Raw genomic sequence first — 19,263 nt, 5'->3', positions numbered from 1 at the left:
AAAGTAGACTTTAAAATAAAGAATGTGACAAGAACCAAGGAAAGAGACTACATAATGATCAAAGGATCAATCCAAGAAGAAGATATAACAACTATAAATATATATGAACCCAACATAGGAGCACCTCAATACATAAGGCAAATGCCAACAACTATAAAAGATGAAATCGACAGTAACAATAATATTGGGGGACTTTAACACCCCACTTACACCAATGGGCAGATCATCCAGACAGAAAATTAATACGGAAACACAAGCTTTAAATGACACAATAGACCAGATAGATTTAACTGATATTTATAGGACATTCCATCTGAACACAGCACATTAACTTTCTCCTCAAGTGACCACGGCACATTTTCCAGGATAGATCACATCCTGAGTCACAAATCAAGCCTCAGTAAATTTAAGAAAATTGAAATCATAACAAGCATCTTTTCTGACGACAATGTTATGAGTTTAGAAATATATTATAGAGAAAAAAACATAAAAAACACAAACTCATGGAGGCTAAACAATATGTTACTAAATAACCAAGAGATCACTGAAGAAATCAAAGAGGAAATCAAAAAACACCTCGAGACAAATGACAATGAAAATACGACAATCCAAAAACCTATGGGATGCAGCAAAAGCAGTTCTAAGAGGGAAATTTATAGCAATACAATCCTACCTCAAGAAACAAGAAAAATCTCTAACAAACAATCTAACCTTACAACTAAAGGAACCAGAGAAAGAAGAACAAACCAAACCCAAAGTTAGTTGAAGGAAAGAAACCATAAAGATCAGAGCAGAAATAAATGAAATAGAAACAAAGAAAATAACAGCGAAGATCAATAAAACTAAAAGCTGGTTCTCTGAGAAGATAAAACTGATAAACTTTTAGCCAGACTCATCAACAAAAAGAGGGAGAGGACTCAAATCAATAAAATTAGAAAAGAAAAAGGAGAAGTTACAACAGACACCGCAGAAATACAAAGCATCCTAAGAGACTACTACAAGCAACTCTATGCCAATAAAATGGACAACCTGGAAGAGATGGACAAATTCTTAGAAAGGTATAACCTTCCAAGACTGAACCAGGAAGTAACAGAAAATATGAACATACCAATCACAAGCAATGAAATTGAAACTGTGAATAAAAATCTTCCAACAAACAAAAGTCCAGGACCAGATGGCTTCACAGGTGAATTCTATCAAACATTTAGAGAAGAGCTAACACCCATCCTTCTCAAACTCTTTCAAAAAATTGCAGGGGGAGGAACATTCCCAAACTCATTCTACAAGGCCACCATCACCCTGATACCAAAACCAGAAAAGGATACTACAAAAAAAAATAATTACAGACCAATATCACTGATGAATATAGATGCAAAGATCCTCAACAAAATACTAGCAAACAGAATCCAACAACAAATTAAAAGGATCATATACCATAATCAAGTGGGATTTATCCCAGGGATGCAAGGATTCTTCAATATATGCAAATCAATCAATGTGATACACCATATTAACAAATTGAAGGAGAAAAACCATATGATCATCTCAATGGATGCAGAAAAAGCTTTTGACAAAATTCAACACCCATACTTATGATAAAAACTCTCAAGCAAGTGGGCACAGAGAGTACCTACCTCAACATAATTAAGGTCATATACGACAAACCCACAGCAAACATCATTCTCAATTGTAAAAAACTGAACGCATTTCCTCTAAGATCAGGAACAAGACACAAAGATGTCCACTCTCCACTATTCAACATAGTTTTGGAAGTCCTAGCCATGGCAATCAGAGAAGAAAAAGAAATAAAAGAATACAAACTGGAAAAGAAAAACTGTCACTGTTTGCAGATGACATACTATACATAGATAATCCTAAAGATACCACCAGAAAAATACTAGAGCTAATCAATGAATTTGGTAAAGCTAGAGGATAAAAAACTAATACACAGAAATCTCTTGCATTCCTATACACTAACGACAAAAAATCTGAAAGAGAAATTAAGGAGACAATCCCATTTACCACTGCAACAAAAAGAATAAAATACCTAGGAATAAACCTTCCTAAGGAGACAAAAGACCTGTATGCAGAAAACTATAAGACAATGATGAAAGAAATTAAAGATGATACAAACAGATAGAGAGATATACCATGTTCTTGGATTGGAAGAATTAACACTGAGAAAATGACTGTACTACCCAAAGCAATCTACAGATTCAATACAATCCCTATCAAGCTACCAATGGCATTTTTCACAGAACTACAACAAAAAATTTCACAATGTGTACGGAAACACAAAAGACCCCGAATAGCCAAAGCAATCTTAAGAAAAACGGAGATGGAGAATTCAGGCTCCCTGACTTCATACTGTACTACAAAGCTATAGTAATCAAGACAGTATGGTACTGGCAGAAAAATGGAAATATAGATCAATGGAACAGGATAGAAAGCCCAGAGATAAACCCACGCACATATGGTCACCTTACCTTTGACAAAGGAGGCAAGAATATACAATGGAGAAAAGACAGCCTCTTCAATAAGTGGTGCTGGGAAAACCGGACAGCTACATGTAAAAGAATGAAATTAGAATGCTCCCTAACACCATACAAAAAAAAAACTAAAAATGGATTAAAGACCTAAATGTAAGGCCAGACGCTATAAAACTCTTAGAGGAAAATATAGGCAGAACACTCTATGACATAAATCACAGCAAGATCCTTTTTGACCCACCTCCTAGAAAAATGGAAATAAAAACAAAAATAAACAAATGGGACCTAATGAAACTTAAGAGCTTTTGCAAAGCAAAGGAAACCATAAACAAGAAGAAAAGACAATCCTCAGAATGGGAGAAAATATTTGCAAACGAAGCAGCTGACAGAGAATTAATCTCCAAAATATACAAGCAGCTCATGCAGCTCAATATCCAAAAAACAAACAACCCAATGCAAAAATGGGTGTAAGACCTAAATAGACATTTCTCCAAAGAAGATATACAGATTGCCAACAAACACATGAAAGGATGCTCAACATCACTAATTATTAGAGAAATGCAAATCAAAAGCACAATGAGGTATCACTTCACACCAGTCAGAACGGCCATCATCAAAAAATCTACGAACAATAAATGCTGGAGAGGGTGTGGAGAAAAGTGAACCCTCTTGCACTGTGGGTGGGAATGTAAATTGATACAGCTACTATGGAGAACACCATGGAGGTTTCTTAAAAACCTAAAAATAGAACTACCATGACCCAGCAATCCCACTACTGGCCATACACCCTGAGAAAACCATAATTCAAAAAGCATCATAGGGCTTCCCTGGTGGGGCAGTGGTTGAGAATCCGCCTGCCGATGCAGGAGACACGGGTTCGTGCCCTGGTCCGGGAAGATCCCACATGCCGCGGAGCAACTAAGCCCGTGAGCCATGGCCGCTGGGCCTGTGCGTCCGGAGCCTGTGCTCCGCAACGGGAGAGGCCACAACAGTGAGAGGCCCGCATACCGCAAAAAAAAAAAAAAAAAAAAAAAAAAAAAAAAGCGTCATGTACCACAATGTTCACTGTAGCACTATTTACAATAGCCAGGACATGGAAGCAACCTAAGTGTCCATCAGAAGATGAATGGATAGAGAAGATGTGGCACATATATACAATGGGATACTACTCAGCCATAAAAAGAAACGAAATTGCATTATTTGTTGTGAGGTGGATGGACCTAGAGTCTGTCATAGAGTGAAGTAAGTCAGAAAGAGCTACAACTACTGAGCCCGTGTGCCACAGCTACTGAAGCCTGCACTCCTAGAGCCCGTGCTCTGCAACAAGAGAACCCACCGCAATGAGAAGGCCATGTGCCGCAATGAAGAGTAGCCCCTCCTCATTGCAACTAGAGAAAGCCTGTGTGCAGCAACGAAGACCCAACACAGCCAAAAATAAATAAAATTAAACCTTTTTAAAATAAATTTATTTTATTTATTTGGCTGCTGTGGGTCTTCGTTGCCGAACGCAGGCTTTACCTAGTTGCGGCAAGTGGGCTCTACTCGTCGTTGTGGTACGTGGGCTTCTCATTGTGGTCGCTTCTCTTATTGCGGAGCACGGGCTCTAGGAGTGCGGGCTTCAGTAGCTGTGGCACCCGGACTCAGTAGTTGTAGGTTGCAGGCTCAGTAGTTGGGGCGCATGGGCTTAGTTGCTCTATGGCATGTGGGATCTTCCGGGACCAGGGCTTGAACCCATGTCCGCTGCATTGGCAGGTGGATTCTTAACCACTGCACCACCAGGGAAGTCCCAAAATTCAACCTTAAGAAAAAAAAAAAAATTAAAAAGCAGTTGTTGTTTACCAAGGATTTCCTTTAAAAAACAAAAAGAAGTACAACTAGAGAGACGGCCGCACGCCACAACGAAAGATCCTGCATGCCTGAATGAAGATCCTGTGTGCTGCAACTAAGACCCAATGCAGCCAAATAAATACATAAATAAACATTAGGAAAAAAAAAAAGCATCATATGGTAAAACACTTTACTATGGGTAAAGTCCAACATAGGAGAATGAATAACTTTTTGGTCAGAGCTTCAAGTTTTAAATTATTCATAGAAAGGGCCTTTCTCAACTCATTTGAAAACAACCAATAGGTTTCCTCAAAATTACATAATCCAAACACTTCATAGACATCAGTAAATGAATCAAAAGATTTCAGATCAACCATTCTTTCAGAGTATACTGCCATGGCTTAATGTACTGAGTATATGAACAACCTGCCTCCTTCTCCCAATCACAAGCATCTCTGTCCGCCTTATCCTGTCTTACCTCTACCACGAGCTCTCTTGCCACGGTCTGAAGGCTTGTCCCCTTGATTGCAATCAATTCCATTCTCTTCACCTCTAACTAAGGAAGAAAAGAGCACCCCTTATACATAATCAAACCAACAGCTATTAAAGACAAGGACAAAAAGACTCCTTCCACCCATCAACAAAAAAAGGCTTTTTTAAAAAAGGTTAAAATTTAACCAAAGGGTTTAGAAAACAAGAAAAACCAAACCAGCGTGGCTCAAAAAACTGAATGACAGCACAACTTGCTTAATTCATAGGTGAAAATTCGAAAAGAAATTAAAATGACATACCACTTTTATTTTCTGTTTTGACATGCCCTCCTGAAAAGTAAATTTACTTCCAAAAAAAAAATACCTTTGTTATGTAACCATACACAACAAAATTTGCTCATTGGTTAATTTCAAAGCCTGGAAAGGCATAGACTAGCAAACTGTAATACCAAGGAAACACTGAATTCTTGGGGAAATCACTGTTAGAGAGAGGTTTTTCCAGGTTACTGTCCAGAAGATGCCAACACAGTCTTTTCTCCTCCTTATTCCTATATTGGCATTAATGACTCTGTATAATACAGAAATTTTATGAACAATATTGGCACAGCTTGCTCCCCTCATCTCTTTTATGGCTTAAGTATGTGAGTGGTCAGTGAGGCCTTCCTTGGTCACTCTCTTTAAATTTGTCAAATCCGTACCTATAATTCCCATCTCTCTGCCTTCGCTTCTCCCCAGAGCCTAATTTTCTACGTAATGCCATTAAAATATTATAATATTAATATGAAATGTTACTTCTCTTTTTTATTGTTACATCTCACTCTACCTCCCTTAAAAGATGTTTTAGAAGGGCAAAGATTTCTGTTTTCTTCATTGCTGTATGCCTTGAAGACTATCCACTACACTGTAGATACTCAATAAACATCTGTGGTATAAATAAACTAGCAAAAGTCTATAAAGAAACATGTTAAATATTTATCATAATTTAGTCACTTTGGTACGTCTGCGTAGGAGGTAGTGTTGTTTTGGGTGAATAATGCCAAAACCTGAGTCAAATGGAGAGAACTGAGAAAAACCTTTCCTATTGAACAACTTTCCTCTTTTTTAAAAAAAATTTATTTATTTATTTTTTTGGCTGTGTTGGGTCTTCGTTTCTGTGCGAGGGCTTTCTTTAGTTGCAGCAAGCGGGGGCCACTCTTCATTGCGGTGCGCAGGCGTCTCACTGTCGCGGAGCACAGGCTTCAGACGCGCAGGCTCAGTAGTTGTGGCTCACGGGTCTAGTTGTTCCGTGGCATGTGGGAATCTTCCCAGACCAGGGCTTGAACCCGTGTCCCCTGCATCAGCAGGCAGATTCTCAACCACTGCGCCACCAGGGAAGCCCAATAACTTTCCTCTTAATCTAAACCTTGCATATATCATCAGTATCCATAAGTCCATAAATGGGGAAGAATAAACAGCTTTAGTTACCAGCCAACAAAAAAACCTTTAAAATCAGACGATGCACTTGATTCATAACAAAAGGCGGTCTTAAAACACAACACAGATACCTACAGCCCAGATCAGTGCTAATATGAAATTTTATCAGTTAGGGTTCTAATAAACTACTCAGTTGTAGCTCATTACTAACTGTTAACTATACTAACAAATATTGCATTGAGGAAGTGGATTGATGGGGCATTCATTGGATCATTGTCAGCTTTTTAACATGCATGAAAATTGTCATAAAACAAAGGTGAGGAGAAAGGTCTGTACTTACACTCTCTCCCACGATTGCCACCTCTTACTTTCCGGTTGTTGCTTCCGCGTCCACGGCTCACTTCTCTCTCACTTCTCTTCTCTCTATTCTCTTTGTTTTCTGAACTTTCTTTTCCAAAATTCTTCTTCTTCCCTCCTACAGTCTCCCATGAAGTCTATCGAAAATAAGAGCATTTATTCAGAGTTATCACTCAAAGTGTGGACAATCATCAAGAGTGTGTGCATTTATCTTTCAGACCTAATTACCCATGCCTTACAGCTTGCATGCCTACCATTTTAATTCTTCTCCATAAACGTACTGTACTCTCTGATGATAAAGACAGCAAATCTCTTCTTGTTAGGTTCCTGTTGCTACAGAGAGCACAAGATTACAGCAACTAGTTGAATTGACAACATACTATATGCTGTCCCACCACAGAGCCTTTTCCTATGCTGATAAGCATAAAGTAAATGTTATCTCCCCAAACTCCCACTCTATGCCATCCCCACCTACCTCAGTAGTAGCCATGGCTACTGCAGACAACAACAAGGTAAGAAACAAGGCAAACAGGATGAAAGAAAAGATGGACCACGGAATAATCCTAAACAAACCAGGGGTTCAAAGGACTTCCCCTGTGCCTCTCCATTTTCCCTATAGCCTTCTCACTCCAAACAGGCAAATGCCTTTTGTGTCTGTATTCAGGCCCTAATTTGCTAGTTTCTGAACTTTTAAGAAAACAACATGGCAGATCTAGCCCCAACTGTGTGATTTCTAGGTTCAAGAGGTAACCAAAGGGCTTCCCTGGTGGCACAGTGGTTAAGAATCTGCCTGCCAATGCAGGAGACACAGGTTCGAGCCCTTGTCCTGGAAGATCCCACATGCCGCGGAGCAACTAAGCCCGTGTGCCACAACTACTGAGACTGCACTCTAGAGTCAGTAAGCCACAACTACTGAGCCTGTGTGCCACAACTACTTAAGTCCATGCTCCTAGAGCCCATGCTCCGCAACAAGAAGCCACCGCAATAAGAAGACTGTGCACGGCCACGAAGAGTAGACCCTGCTCGCTGCTACTAGAGAAAAGTCCACGCACAGCAACAAAGACCCAATGCAGCCAAAAATAAATAAAATTTATTATTTTTTTTTTTAAAAAAGAGGTAACCAAAGAGATCTTTATGTAACTTTCAGCCTAGAACCACCTCCTTTGGGTTCAGTCCCAAATGAGGAGAGGAAGTTGAAAGTCTTTATTGAGATAGAACTTGCTGTTCATTTAAAACTTAAAAGATTCACCCAACCACCACAGAAAAGGAGTGATGAATCTGTGGGAGCTAAAGGAAAGGCAACAGGAAACAGTATTCAAGCCTAATTTCTATCATATAAAAGAAAATACGCCCTCCAATTAATGATTTGGAAATATTTCATTTATTTACAATGATTTTTTTTTTAGTAAGAAGGCAGTTAAGCCCTTCAGTTCATTTTAAAAATAAGGGAGAACTATTCTACACTGCATCCATTAGCAATAAGCTGAACACCCCCCATAGCTTATAAAACCCAGCAATACATGCCCAAGTGTCAGCAAACAAAAACTCTTCAAAATTTTACTTCCTCACTTAACATTATATATTTTCCCAAAAAACTCACATATTTGGTAGTTCATCATGTTGGACCAGTATTATCTTGCATAGAATTTTACCCACAAATACTGCTCTATACTCAAATAACGAAATATTTTCCCAATTATCATTAATTTTTATAATTACGAATTTTATTCTGCTTGTTTCCTATTAAATAAAAATATACTCATTTCAGTTTTGAGCTTGTCACAGTAGTTCATTTTAATACAGCCTGTGCCTAATAAAGCCTACCCCTAAAAATGAGAACTTGATTAAACCTAAACATTGATAAGGAAGGCACTTTTTGATGTGTTCATCCTAATACCCCACTTAGGTGAATCATTATTTGTTTTAATCTGCTCTGAATTGGTTTCCTCAATGAAAAAATACAAATGAAATACTGTGTAATTTCCATGTAGAAATCAAAAGATTAGGGCTGACACCTGCCTCTGGTGTGGCTTTAGCTGCATCCTTCCTAAAATAAAAGGGAGGAGCTTTAGTGTGCATGCACATTCCTCAAACTTTACTAAGCTTAAAAAAATTTTTTTATTATTTTATATATCTGTCAGACTGTCATGAAAATGTGTCTGTAGCATATTCACACATAAGCAAATAGAGATACCAGCAAATCCTGGTTTTCTGTTAGTCTAGAGATATAAGGAGTGGTAAAAGGTAACAACTGAGATGAAGAAACATGAGCTGTGGAGCCAAGAGAAGTTTTTCAGGTGGTGAAAATGTCCACAGGCCCAGAGAATTTTGGCAACTGTGTAATAAGGCTGGAGTAGATGACCAAGTTCTCTTTCAAGTCTTCAGATTCCACAACTTCATGAAGAAAACATACATAACAAAAACAGTCATTTCAGGTTAGTGTTCTTTCTGTTCTTAAAACATATATGGAATGGCACCCATAATCCCCCTCTACCACCAGCCCCGAATAAGGTGAAGTTGAAAATGCAATATGGAACTGAAGAGAAATCTGAGCATTGCAAATCAATTAATAATACTTACAGTGTCTGAATTCCCTTCCAGCAATGTATTGATAGCTTTGTTGACATCTCCATTACAGTCATGCAGAGCCACTATGCATTCATCCTGATTTTTTCCTGTCACCTCCATAAGCTATTGGAATTATAAGACAATGATTAGGGAAACACAAGAATGGCACTTGATATTAATTCTAAGATTCTATTATATAAAGACAGAGATTATGCAATCCTTCCACATGAAGATGGCCTTTTCAAGACTCTGAGATTACAATCCAAGATCAGGTTTACCTGTTTTAGGGGGCTACTCCATGTCTTTCCACCAATACTGGTAAAATCAAGCTACAAATCAACCCTCCTCCAAGCTGACCAAGCATCAATTCTTAATCAGCAGCACATACATACATACCAACATTCTCAGAATACTCAGGATGAGCTATGTGACGGCTCAAACTAGTTCAATGGCCTGGGACTCCCAAATTTCTGAGCTACTCAAATATTAAGTGGAACTATCGGTTTCCCAAAGACCAAGCATGAGTATGTGGCCACAATTAGCTGAACATCCAATCCAACTATTTGCACTATCCAACAGTCCAGTTGACTCTGTCAGTGTTCCATACATGGGCTAACACTGCTTGGATTAGAACAGTGCACATACAAAATAATTTTTAACATCCTAAAGTCTCACAATTAGAATTTGGAAAAGTAATCTACAGATTCAATGAAATCCCTTATCAAATTACCAATGGCATTTTTTACAGAACTAGAACAAAAAGTCTTAAAATTTGTACGGAGACAAAAAAGACCCTGAACAGCCAAAACAACCTTGAGAAAGAAAAACAGAGAGAGAGGAATCAGACTCCCTGACTTCAGACTATACTACACAGCTACAGTAATCAAGACAGTATGGTACTGGCTCAAAAACAGAAATGTCGATCAATGGAACAGGATAGAAAGCCCAGAGATAAACCCATGCACATATGGTCACCTGATCTTTGACAAAGGAGGCAAGCATTTACAATGGAGAAAAGGCAGCCTCTTCAATAAGTGGTGCTGGGACAACTGGACAGCTACATGTAAAAGAATGAAATTAGAACACTTCCTAACATCATACACAAAAATAAACTCAAAATGGATTAAAGATCTAAATGTAAGACTGGACACTATAAAACTCTTAGAGGAAAACATAGGCAGAACACTCTTTGACATAAATCACAGCAAGATCTTTTTTGACCCACCTCCTAGAGTAATGGAAATAAAAATAAACAATGGGACCTAATGAAACTTAAAAGATTTTGCACAGCAAAGGAAACCATAAACAAGACAAAAAGACAACCCTCAGAATGGGAGAAAATATTTGCAAATGAATCAACTGACAAAGGCTTAATCTCCAAAATATATAAACACCTCATGCAGCTCAATATTAAAAAAACAAACAACCCAATCCAAAAATGGGCAGAAGACCTAAACAGACATTTCTGCAAAGAAGACATACAGATGGCCAAGAGGCACATGAAAAGCTGCTCAACATCACTAATCATTAGAGAAATGCAGGTCAAAACTACAATGAGGTGTCACCTCACACCAGTTATAAAGGGCATCATCAGAAAATCTACAAACAACAAATGCTGGAGAGGGTGTGGAGAAAAGTGAACCCTCTTGCACTGTTGGTGGGAATGTAAATTGATACAGCCACTATGGAGAACAGTATGGAGGTTCCTTAAATAACTAAAAATAGAATTACCATATGACCCAGCAATCCCACTACTGGCTATATACCCAGAGAAAACCATAATTCAAAAAGACACATGCACCCCAATGTTCACTGCAGCACTATTTACAAGAGCCAGCTCATGGAAGCAACCTAAATGCTCATCGACGGACAAATGGATAAAAAAGATGTGGTACATATATACAATGGAATATTACACAGCCATAAAAAGGAACAAAACTGGGTCATTTGCAGAGACGTGAATGGACCTAGAGACTGTCATACAGAGTGAAGTTAGTCAGAAAGAGAAAAACAAATATTGTATATTAACGCATATATGCGGAATCTAGAAAAATGGTACAGATGAACTGGTTTGCAAGGCAGTAATAGTGACACAGACGTAGAGAACAAACATATGGACACCAAAGGGAGAAAGCGGGGCTAATAGTGGTGGGATGAACTGGGAGATTGGGATTGACATATATACACTAATATGTATAAAACAGGTAACTAATAAGAATTTGGCAGCTATCACAAAACTCACTCCTGGACATACTATTTTCTCAAGTAGCCTCAACAGGGTGCTATGTTTGAAATCAAAGAAATCTCCTTGGTGTATTCCCTTTAACAAGGGATAATTAAGCTATCTAACATTTTCAACACAAGGAACAATCACAGATTAGGCACAATATAGGTTTCTCAATTATCAGTGAACAAATGTATGATTTAAATATCTGCTGTGTTTTAAGTACCTTTAACTATTTTAGTATGTATCAGCTGCAGTTCAAAACAGTTTCACCCCCAACATCTGAAGTGATTTCTCTGTGGTCACAAGACAATTAGCCTACAGGGAAGCCAGGTCTCCTGGTCTCATAAATACAGCTCTTTACACCACATCATTCCATCTGATTTCCTCCCTGTGGTATACCCAGCAAGGTTCTACACATTCTACAGCTTTCCCATGCTTCAGTCTTTGGGTGTCTACTAATAAGGTCAGATTTTTATCCATGATATGTAGTAGGTCAATACCCATCACATGCAGTTGTTAAGATGCACAGTAGGGACTTCCCTGGTGGCGCAGTGGTTAAAAATCCACCTGCCAATGCAGGGGACACAGGTTCGAGCCCTGGTCCAGGAAGATCCCACATGCCATGGAGCAACTAAGCCCACAAGCCACAACTATTAAGCCTGCATGCCACAACTACTGAAGCCCACGCACCTAGAGCCTGTGCTCCGCGACAAGAGAAGCCACCGCAATGAGAAGCCCAGGCACTGCAACAAAGGGTAGCCCCCACTCACCACAACTAGAGAAAGCCCGTGCACAGCAACCAAGACCCAATGCAGCCAAATAAATAAATAAATAATATTTTTTTAAAAAAATTTATAGTAACCGTAAAAACTCTCGCAGTGATTGGATTAGTAAGAGAGAGAACCATCGTTAAAACTTAAAGCTCTGAACTCCTGTACCAGTGCTATTTTTTGTGTATCTGCTATGCTACTCAGATAAAAGGCAATATAATATGTAGAAGTATGTCTCAGACAATTCATAAATCTCATTCCAGCGAATAAGTTCTATGATTTTTAAAAAATAATTTTTGTGGCTTTCCAAAAATATCACCATTAAGACTAATGACAGCAACTATAAGTAAGAACAAAGAGTTTACATACTAAAGGGCTAAAATAAAGAGTTCACCAAGGGACTTTCGCTCCAAGGAATTATTGGTAGACCTCTACCAAGGTAAAGGTTATTGCTTGGTTTCTAGAATCTTGAAGGGAAAAGAAGTCTTATCAGGAAAGAAGAATGTGAAATTAAAATAATGTTATATCAGTGAAGTTCTAAGTGAAGACGTAACCCTAAAATTTAATTTTATAACTTTTCCAATCTATGTTGGGAATCATCACGATATGTGAAAAGGCAAATCAGCTCTTCCGTAACACTGAACAAAATTTTCTGAGAACCTGCCATATACTAAATATACTTTCTATGCACAGGTATATACAATACCATTGTACTTTCACAAATGCTCATTGTTCACATGTAACACTAGTAACTCAGAAAGGTTCTATTGCCAAAACTCCTTCACTCTAGCCACCAATACAGGTATTTTTATTTTGAATCACAAGTTCAAAATCCAATTATTTACAACTAAGCGAGAAGCATAGTTTAAAATAAGAATCTCTAGTGAAATTACCTTTTTAAGCACAGTAAGAATAGATAACAAAAATGACAGTATCCTTTGCCAGAAACATACCTGTTTAACTTTAGCTTCAAACTCTGAATCATTTTTATCAAAGATCACTTGAGCGAGACGCATCTGTTCAGCTGTTGCCTGGAAAAGCACATATAACTGTTCAAGATTGGAACACCAAAAATACAAGTTAGATGCCAAAATCTGGTATAAACAGATAAAAATTATCACTGTGGTAACAGAAATACTGATTAACTAAAAAAAGGACTCTGAATTTAGACTTCTTAAATGTATACAATGTATTCCCAAAAGGTAAATAAGCATCAAATTAAATAGCGTAAAGGTCCCATTCCTTTGACCAAAGGACCTAAAGTCCTGTTCATCTTCATTAGCCTTGTGACTCATCTGAATTTTCTTTTTTGAATTTTCTTTCCCCTGGGCAGATGAAGTTATAGCATAACAGAAAGTGGAAGAACAGGAAGCAGTGGAAACAACCGCCAGGATACAGGCTTAGACACAACCTTGCTGTCAAAAAGGAAAAAAGCTCTGCTATCAACTCAAAAAAGGTCAGTTTGGAAGGGAAAAGGCTGTATTTATCTAAATAAAAATTATTTTTAAAATCACCTTTTTACTTTTAACCACAATTTTTAAATGGTTTTAATTTAACAGAATTTTAAAGGAAGCAACTTTCAAACGCTTAGTCAACTATGTAGAAAACTCTTTTCCAGTTGCTTTTTTCACTCAAAATCCTTCCTAAAAAAAAAAAAAATCAAATTACCGAATTTTTGAGGTTTCCTTTTGTAGTATTTCTGGCAATTAAAAATTAGAAAGGTATTTTATTTATTTATTTGTTTGTTTGTTTGTTTATTTATTTATGGCTGTGTTGGGTCTTCGTTGCTGTGTGCGGGCTTTCTCTAGTTGCGCAGAGCAGGGGCTATTCTTTGCAGTGCGCGCGCTTCTCATTGCGGTGGCTTCTCTTGTTGCGGGGCACGCACTCTAGACACTTGGGCTTCAGTAGTTGTGGCATGCAGGCTCAGTAGTTGTGGCGCACGGGCTCTAGAGCGCAGGCTCAGTAGTTGTGGCGCACAGGCTTAGTTGCTCCGCGGCATGTGGGATCTTCCAGGACCAGGGCTGAAACCCGTGTTCCCTGCGTTGGCAGGCAGATTCTTAACCACTGCGCCACCAGGGAAGTCCCAATAAACAACTTTTCATCGTTGCTTTAAATATAGATTCATAATAATCTCAATCGGGGTGGCGGGGGAGAGGTTGTTAGTGTTTTTTACAATGTAAAAACGCTTCTCACAAGAGCGTTCCAGTCCATGTTGTTGGCTGATAATACAAGCTCCAGCTAGCTTTAGTCTGTTCCTTCCAACCTAATGGCCAATCCTTTCATCCCAACCTATCCCTGCTGTGACCTCAGTTGTAGTGTTACATTACACCCAGAAATATGTTTGTATAGTGTCTACACACATGGCAAATTTTACCTCAGTTCTATCCAGTGTATATAAGGGCCTTCTTTACACACACCCTCAAGTACGAAGTCCCAATGCGGCAGGCAAAAGGACCAAAGCATGAGATAACTGAATGACGTAAAAAGGAAAACCAAAGGGGAAGGTGAGCTCTGGAAGACGGCACCTCCACATTATACATTTGAGTTTTGGGTAGTGGCAACCTTTTATGAAAGTAAGCCACTGGGATAAGAAAAAGAATATATATATACACATATATATATGTATATATATGTGTATATATATATAGATAACTGAATCACTGCTGCACAGCAGTAATTAACACAACACTGTAAATCAACTATACTTCAATAAAAATTTTTAAATAATTTAAAAATTAAAAAAATAAACTAAAAAAAAATAAGAAAGTAACCCAATGCGGCCCTTAGTGCTAAAACCCTACATGATTAATTTTTGCCCGTTTTTCCTGATAGCAATCACTTCTACTCTGAATTTCAAATCTAGAAATTGTACCTCACGCATATTCATTGAGCCTTGCTGCAACCCAAGCAATATGAATGTTCATCACTTCTTACCATTAAATTTCCTTAAATTACAAAATTTTCACAAAGCCCACAAAAAAATAACAGTGACCCATAAGGTAACTATCTAATACCAAAAACTATTTATTTGGTACTTACATATTTTTCTCTTATATCAAGAACAAAATACTAATCACACTACTTTGTAGGAACACATAATCGATTGTAAATACCTATATCATAATGTTTATTGGCTGCATAAAAATCTACTGGATAGGTCTTGCATTTTACTTACTCTATGAATTCTTCATTACTACGGAAACACTACAGGGAGCCATTATTACACCTAATACATCCAGGATAGCTTTCTTAGAATAAATACAAAGATGCGAAACTACTAGGTCAAAGAAGTATATAGAAAAATGTTAAAAGGAGTTTCATACCATCTGCTCAAAAATGCTCTTCACAAAGGCTGCAAAACTTTATACTCAAATTAACAGTGTAAAAGAGCCTGCTTCCTCAAAATCCAGTCTAAAAAAGTGCAAATTTAACCAATTAAAAATAAAAATGATCTCTCTTTGGTTTGATTTTTACTTCTTAGATCATTAGAGTAATCTTTTAAAAATACACTTACTGGGACTTCCCTGGTGGCGCAGTGGTTAAGAATCCGCCTGCCAATGCAGGGGACACAGGTTCAAGCCCTGGTCCGGGAACATCCCACATGCCGTGGAGCAACTAAGCCCATGCGCCACAACTACTAAGCCTGCACTCTAGAGCCTGCAAGCCACAACTACTGAGCCCGCATGCCACAGCTACTGAAGCTGGTGCGCCTAGAGCCCATGCTCCGCGACGAGAGGCCACTGCGATGAGAAGCTCACACACCACAATGAAGAGTAGCCCCTGCTCGCTGCAACTAGAGAAAGCCCATGCACAGCAACAAAGACCCAACACAGCCAAAACTAAATATATAAATAAATTTTAAAAAAATAAAAATACGCTTACTAATACAGCAATGATAAAAAGACTATAAGAGGGGGCTTCCCTGGTGGCGCAGTGGTTGAGAATCCGCCTGCCAATGCAGGGGACACGGGTTCGTGCCCTGGTCCGGGAAGATCCCACGTGCCGCGGAGCAACTAAGCCCGTGAGCCATGGCCACTAGGCCTGCGCGTCCGGAGCCTGTGCTCCGCAACGGGAGAGGCCACAACAGTGAGAGGCCCACATACCGCAAAAAACAAACAAACAAACAAACAAAAAGACTATAAGAGGGAGTAGTAGAGCTGAAAACATCTTCATTTTGCAACCACCACAGTAAAGCCTAATTCAAACAAGAATCATCAACGAATGCTGATTCTAAAGGGGAAAGTTTGATGAGGAAGAGGTTATTTACACATGGTCTCAAAGTGTCTCCACAAAGATTATTTTTTAGTTGCTGGCAAAACCTAGTAAACAATAAATTAGGGGAAATGGGCAAAACCTGGACTGAGTGATCAAAATTAACATCCTCAGGGAGGGGCAGAGAGACATCATGTGACTCTACATATGGTACTCAGAAATACTCAATGTCAGTTAAACAGCATTCCTGAGATCTACAATCTGAATCTAATCAGGAGGAAACATCAAAACACAAATTCAAATTGAACATTTTTTACAGTAACTGGCCTTCTTCAAAACTGCTATTATTTCAGAAGACCAAGAAAGGCTAAGAACTGTTCCAGATTAATGAAGACTAAAAAAGCATGTCAAGCAAAGGGGATATGATGATGCTATACTGGAAGAAGGAAACGTGCTATAAAGGACATTACTGGAGTAACTGATGTTACTGGAATAAATGAAAGTTCCACATTGACAAAACTGGAATATTAACTGTAGAGAAAGAACACTGTAACAATGATACACTTACGAAATTTGAGAGAGGAATTATGTTTGTATAAAGAAACATCTTTGTTCTAACTTTATAGCAAACCTAAAATCCCATGGACAACAACAACAGAATAAAACTAGGTGACAAGGTATCCCTTACAAACCTCAAAATACAAACAGGAAAAGAAAAAACAACAGATACAAGATCTGCATGGTAATAATTGTGGCAGAGGCCAGCACTGGGGTGTCTGACTGGTCTAAGAACAGGAAAACCCCAAGTAGCCAAGAGGCATTTACTGGAAAGTAAGGTGGGCCAATTTGAGCACAGCACCTGGCACTGTAGGGTTTTGACAACTCCAACAGCAAACTATGTGCTAGGATTGCAGAAAGATTTAAATAGGCTGGGGTAATTACCATCATAAACTACTGAAACTAAGCAGCTAAGGTTCCCATCAAGAGAAAATACTGGGAGTAGAATCAAAACTGGGCCACATATATAGAAAAATCTATAAAAGTCCACACTGGGGGAGGAGAACAAAGACCAGAAATCTCAGAAAGCAAGCCAACGTAATTACACAGAAAAAGAGGAAACACTATGAAATTAGAAAAGCCACTTTGAACCATGTTGCCATGCAGAAGTCCAAGAAGACTCATTTCACATAAAAATGAGCAATAGAAAATTAAAAGTCAGGCTTCCCACGGTGACATGGCCTGAGGAGCAGGGGTGGGAGCTTCTAGACTAGGGCAGTGCGAAAGATACACCATAGCAGACCCTGAGGGAAAGGATAGTGAATGCTGTGTGGATTAAAGGCTCTTGGTGCTCCAGCCAGGTGTCAGGGCTGTGCCTCTGAGGTGGGAGAACCAACTTCAGGACACTGGTCCACAAGAGACCTCCCGGCTCCACATAATATCAAACGGTGAAAATCTCCCAGAGATCTCCATCTCAACACCAAGACTCAGCTTCACTCAAAGACCAGCAAGCTACAGTGCTGGACACCCTATGCCAAACAACTAGCAAGACAGGAACACAGCACCATCCATTAGCAGAGAGGCTGCCTAAAATCATAGTAAGGCTACAGACACCCCAAAAAACACCACCAGATGTGGACCTACCCATCAGAAAGACAAGATCCAGCCTCATCCACCAGAACACAGGCACTAGTCCCCTCCACCAGGAAACCTACTCAACCCACTGAACCAACCTTAGACACTGGGGACAGACACCAAAAACAACGGGAACTATGAACCTGCAGCCTGCGAAAAGGAGACCCCAAACACAGTAAGATAAGCAAAATGAAAAGACAGAAAAACACACAGCAGATGAAGGAGCATGGTAAAAACCCACCAGACCTAACAAATGAAGAGGAAATAGGCAGTCTAGCTGAAAAAGAATTCAGAATAATGATAGTAAAGATGATCCAAAATCTTGGAAATAGAATAGAGAAAATGCAAGAAACATTTAACAAGGACCTAGAAGAACTAAAGAGGAAGCAAGCAACAATGAACAACACAATAAATGAAATTTAAAATACTCTAGATGGGATCAATAGCAGAATAACTGAGGCAGAAGAACAGATAAGTGACCTGGAAGATAAAATAGTGGAAATAACTACTGCAGAGCAGAATAAAGAAAAAAGAATGAAAAGAACTGAGGACAGTCTCAGAGACCTCTGGGACAACATTAAATGCACCAACATTCGAATTATAGGGGTCCCAGAAGAAGAAGAGGAAAAAAAAAAGATTGAGAAAATATTTGAACAGATTATAGTTGAAAACTTCCCTAATATGGGAAAGGAAATAGTTAACCAAGTCCAGGAAGCAGAGAGAGTCCCATACAGGATAAATCCAAGTAGAAACACGCCAAGACACATATTAATAAAACTATCAAAAATTAAATACAAAGAACAAATATTAAAAGCAGCAAGGGAAAAACAACAAATAACAGATAAGGGAATCCCCATAAGGTTAACGGCTGATCTTTTCAGCAGAAACTCTGCAAGCCAGAAAGGAGTGGCAGGACACATTTAAAGTGATAAAGGAGAAAAACCTACAACCAAGATTACTCTACCCAGCAAGGATCTCATTCAGATTTGATGGAGAAATTAAAACCTTTACAGATAAGCAAAAGCAGAGTTCAGCACCACCAAACCAGCTTTACAACAAATGCTAAAGGAACTTCTCTAGGCAAGAAACACAACAGAAGGAAAAGACCTACAAGACCAAACCCAAAACAATTAAGTAAATGAGAATAGGAACATACATATTGATAACTACCTTAAATGTAAATGGATTAAATGCTCCCACCAAAAGATACAGACTGGCTGAATGGATACAAAAACAAGACCCGTATATATGCTCTCTACAAGAGACCCATTTCAGAC

The 19,263-nt window shown here is 38.7% G+C and overlaps 1 protein-coding gene across 33 annotated transcripts in view; it reads right to left on the bottom strand.

The window, feature by feature from the left end:
* Positions 1 to 19,263, bottom strand: part of UBAP2 (ubiquitin associated protein 2) — a 161,324-nt gene that overhangs the window by 61,465 nt on the left and 80,596 nt on the right. For 14 of the 33 annotated variants that reach the window (XM_059072767.2, XM_067041331.1, XM_067041342.1 and 11 more), the window contains 4 exons: positions 13,096 to 13,173; positions 9,158 to 9,268; positions 6,561 to 6,714; positions 4,795 to 4,872 (listed from right to left, as the gene is read on the bottom strand). In XM_059072767.2, the coding sequence (XP_058928750.1) occupies positions 4,795 to 4,872; positions 6,561 to 6,714; positions 9,158 to 9,268; positions 13,096 to 13,173 (421 nt within the window). Of the gene's footprint in view, positions 1 to 4,794; positions 4,873 to 6,560; positions 6,715 to 9,157; positions 9,269 to 13,095; positions 13,192 to 19,263 lie in introns of all 33 variants that reach the window. The other 19 variants (XR_010841949.1, XR_010841950.1, XM_067041326.1 and 16 more) reach the window with 3 other exon arrangements.

This window comes from Kogia breviceps, chromosome 8 (assembly GCF_026419965.1).
Source record: "Kogia breviceps isolate mKogBre1 chromosome 8, mKogBre1 haplotype 1, whole genome shotgun sequence".
Taxonomy (NCBI): Eukaryota; Metazoa; Chordata; class Mammalia; order Artiodactyla; family Physeteridae; genus Kogia; species Kogia breviceps.
Note: the sequence above shows the minus strand (reverse complement) of the source record. Positions and strands in the feature narration are given on the sequence as shown.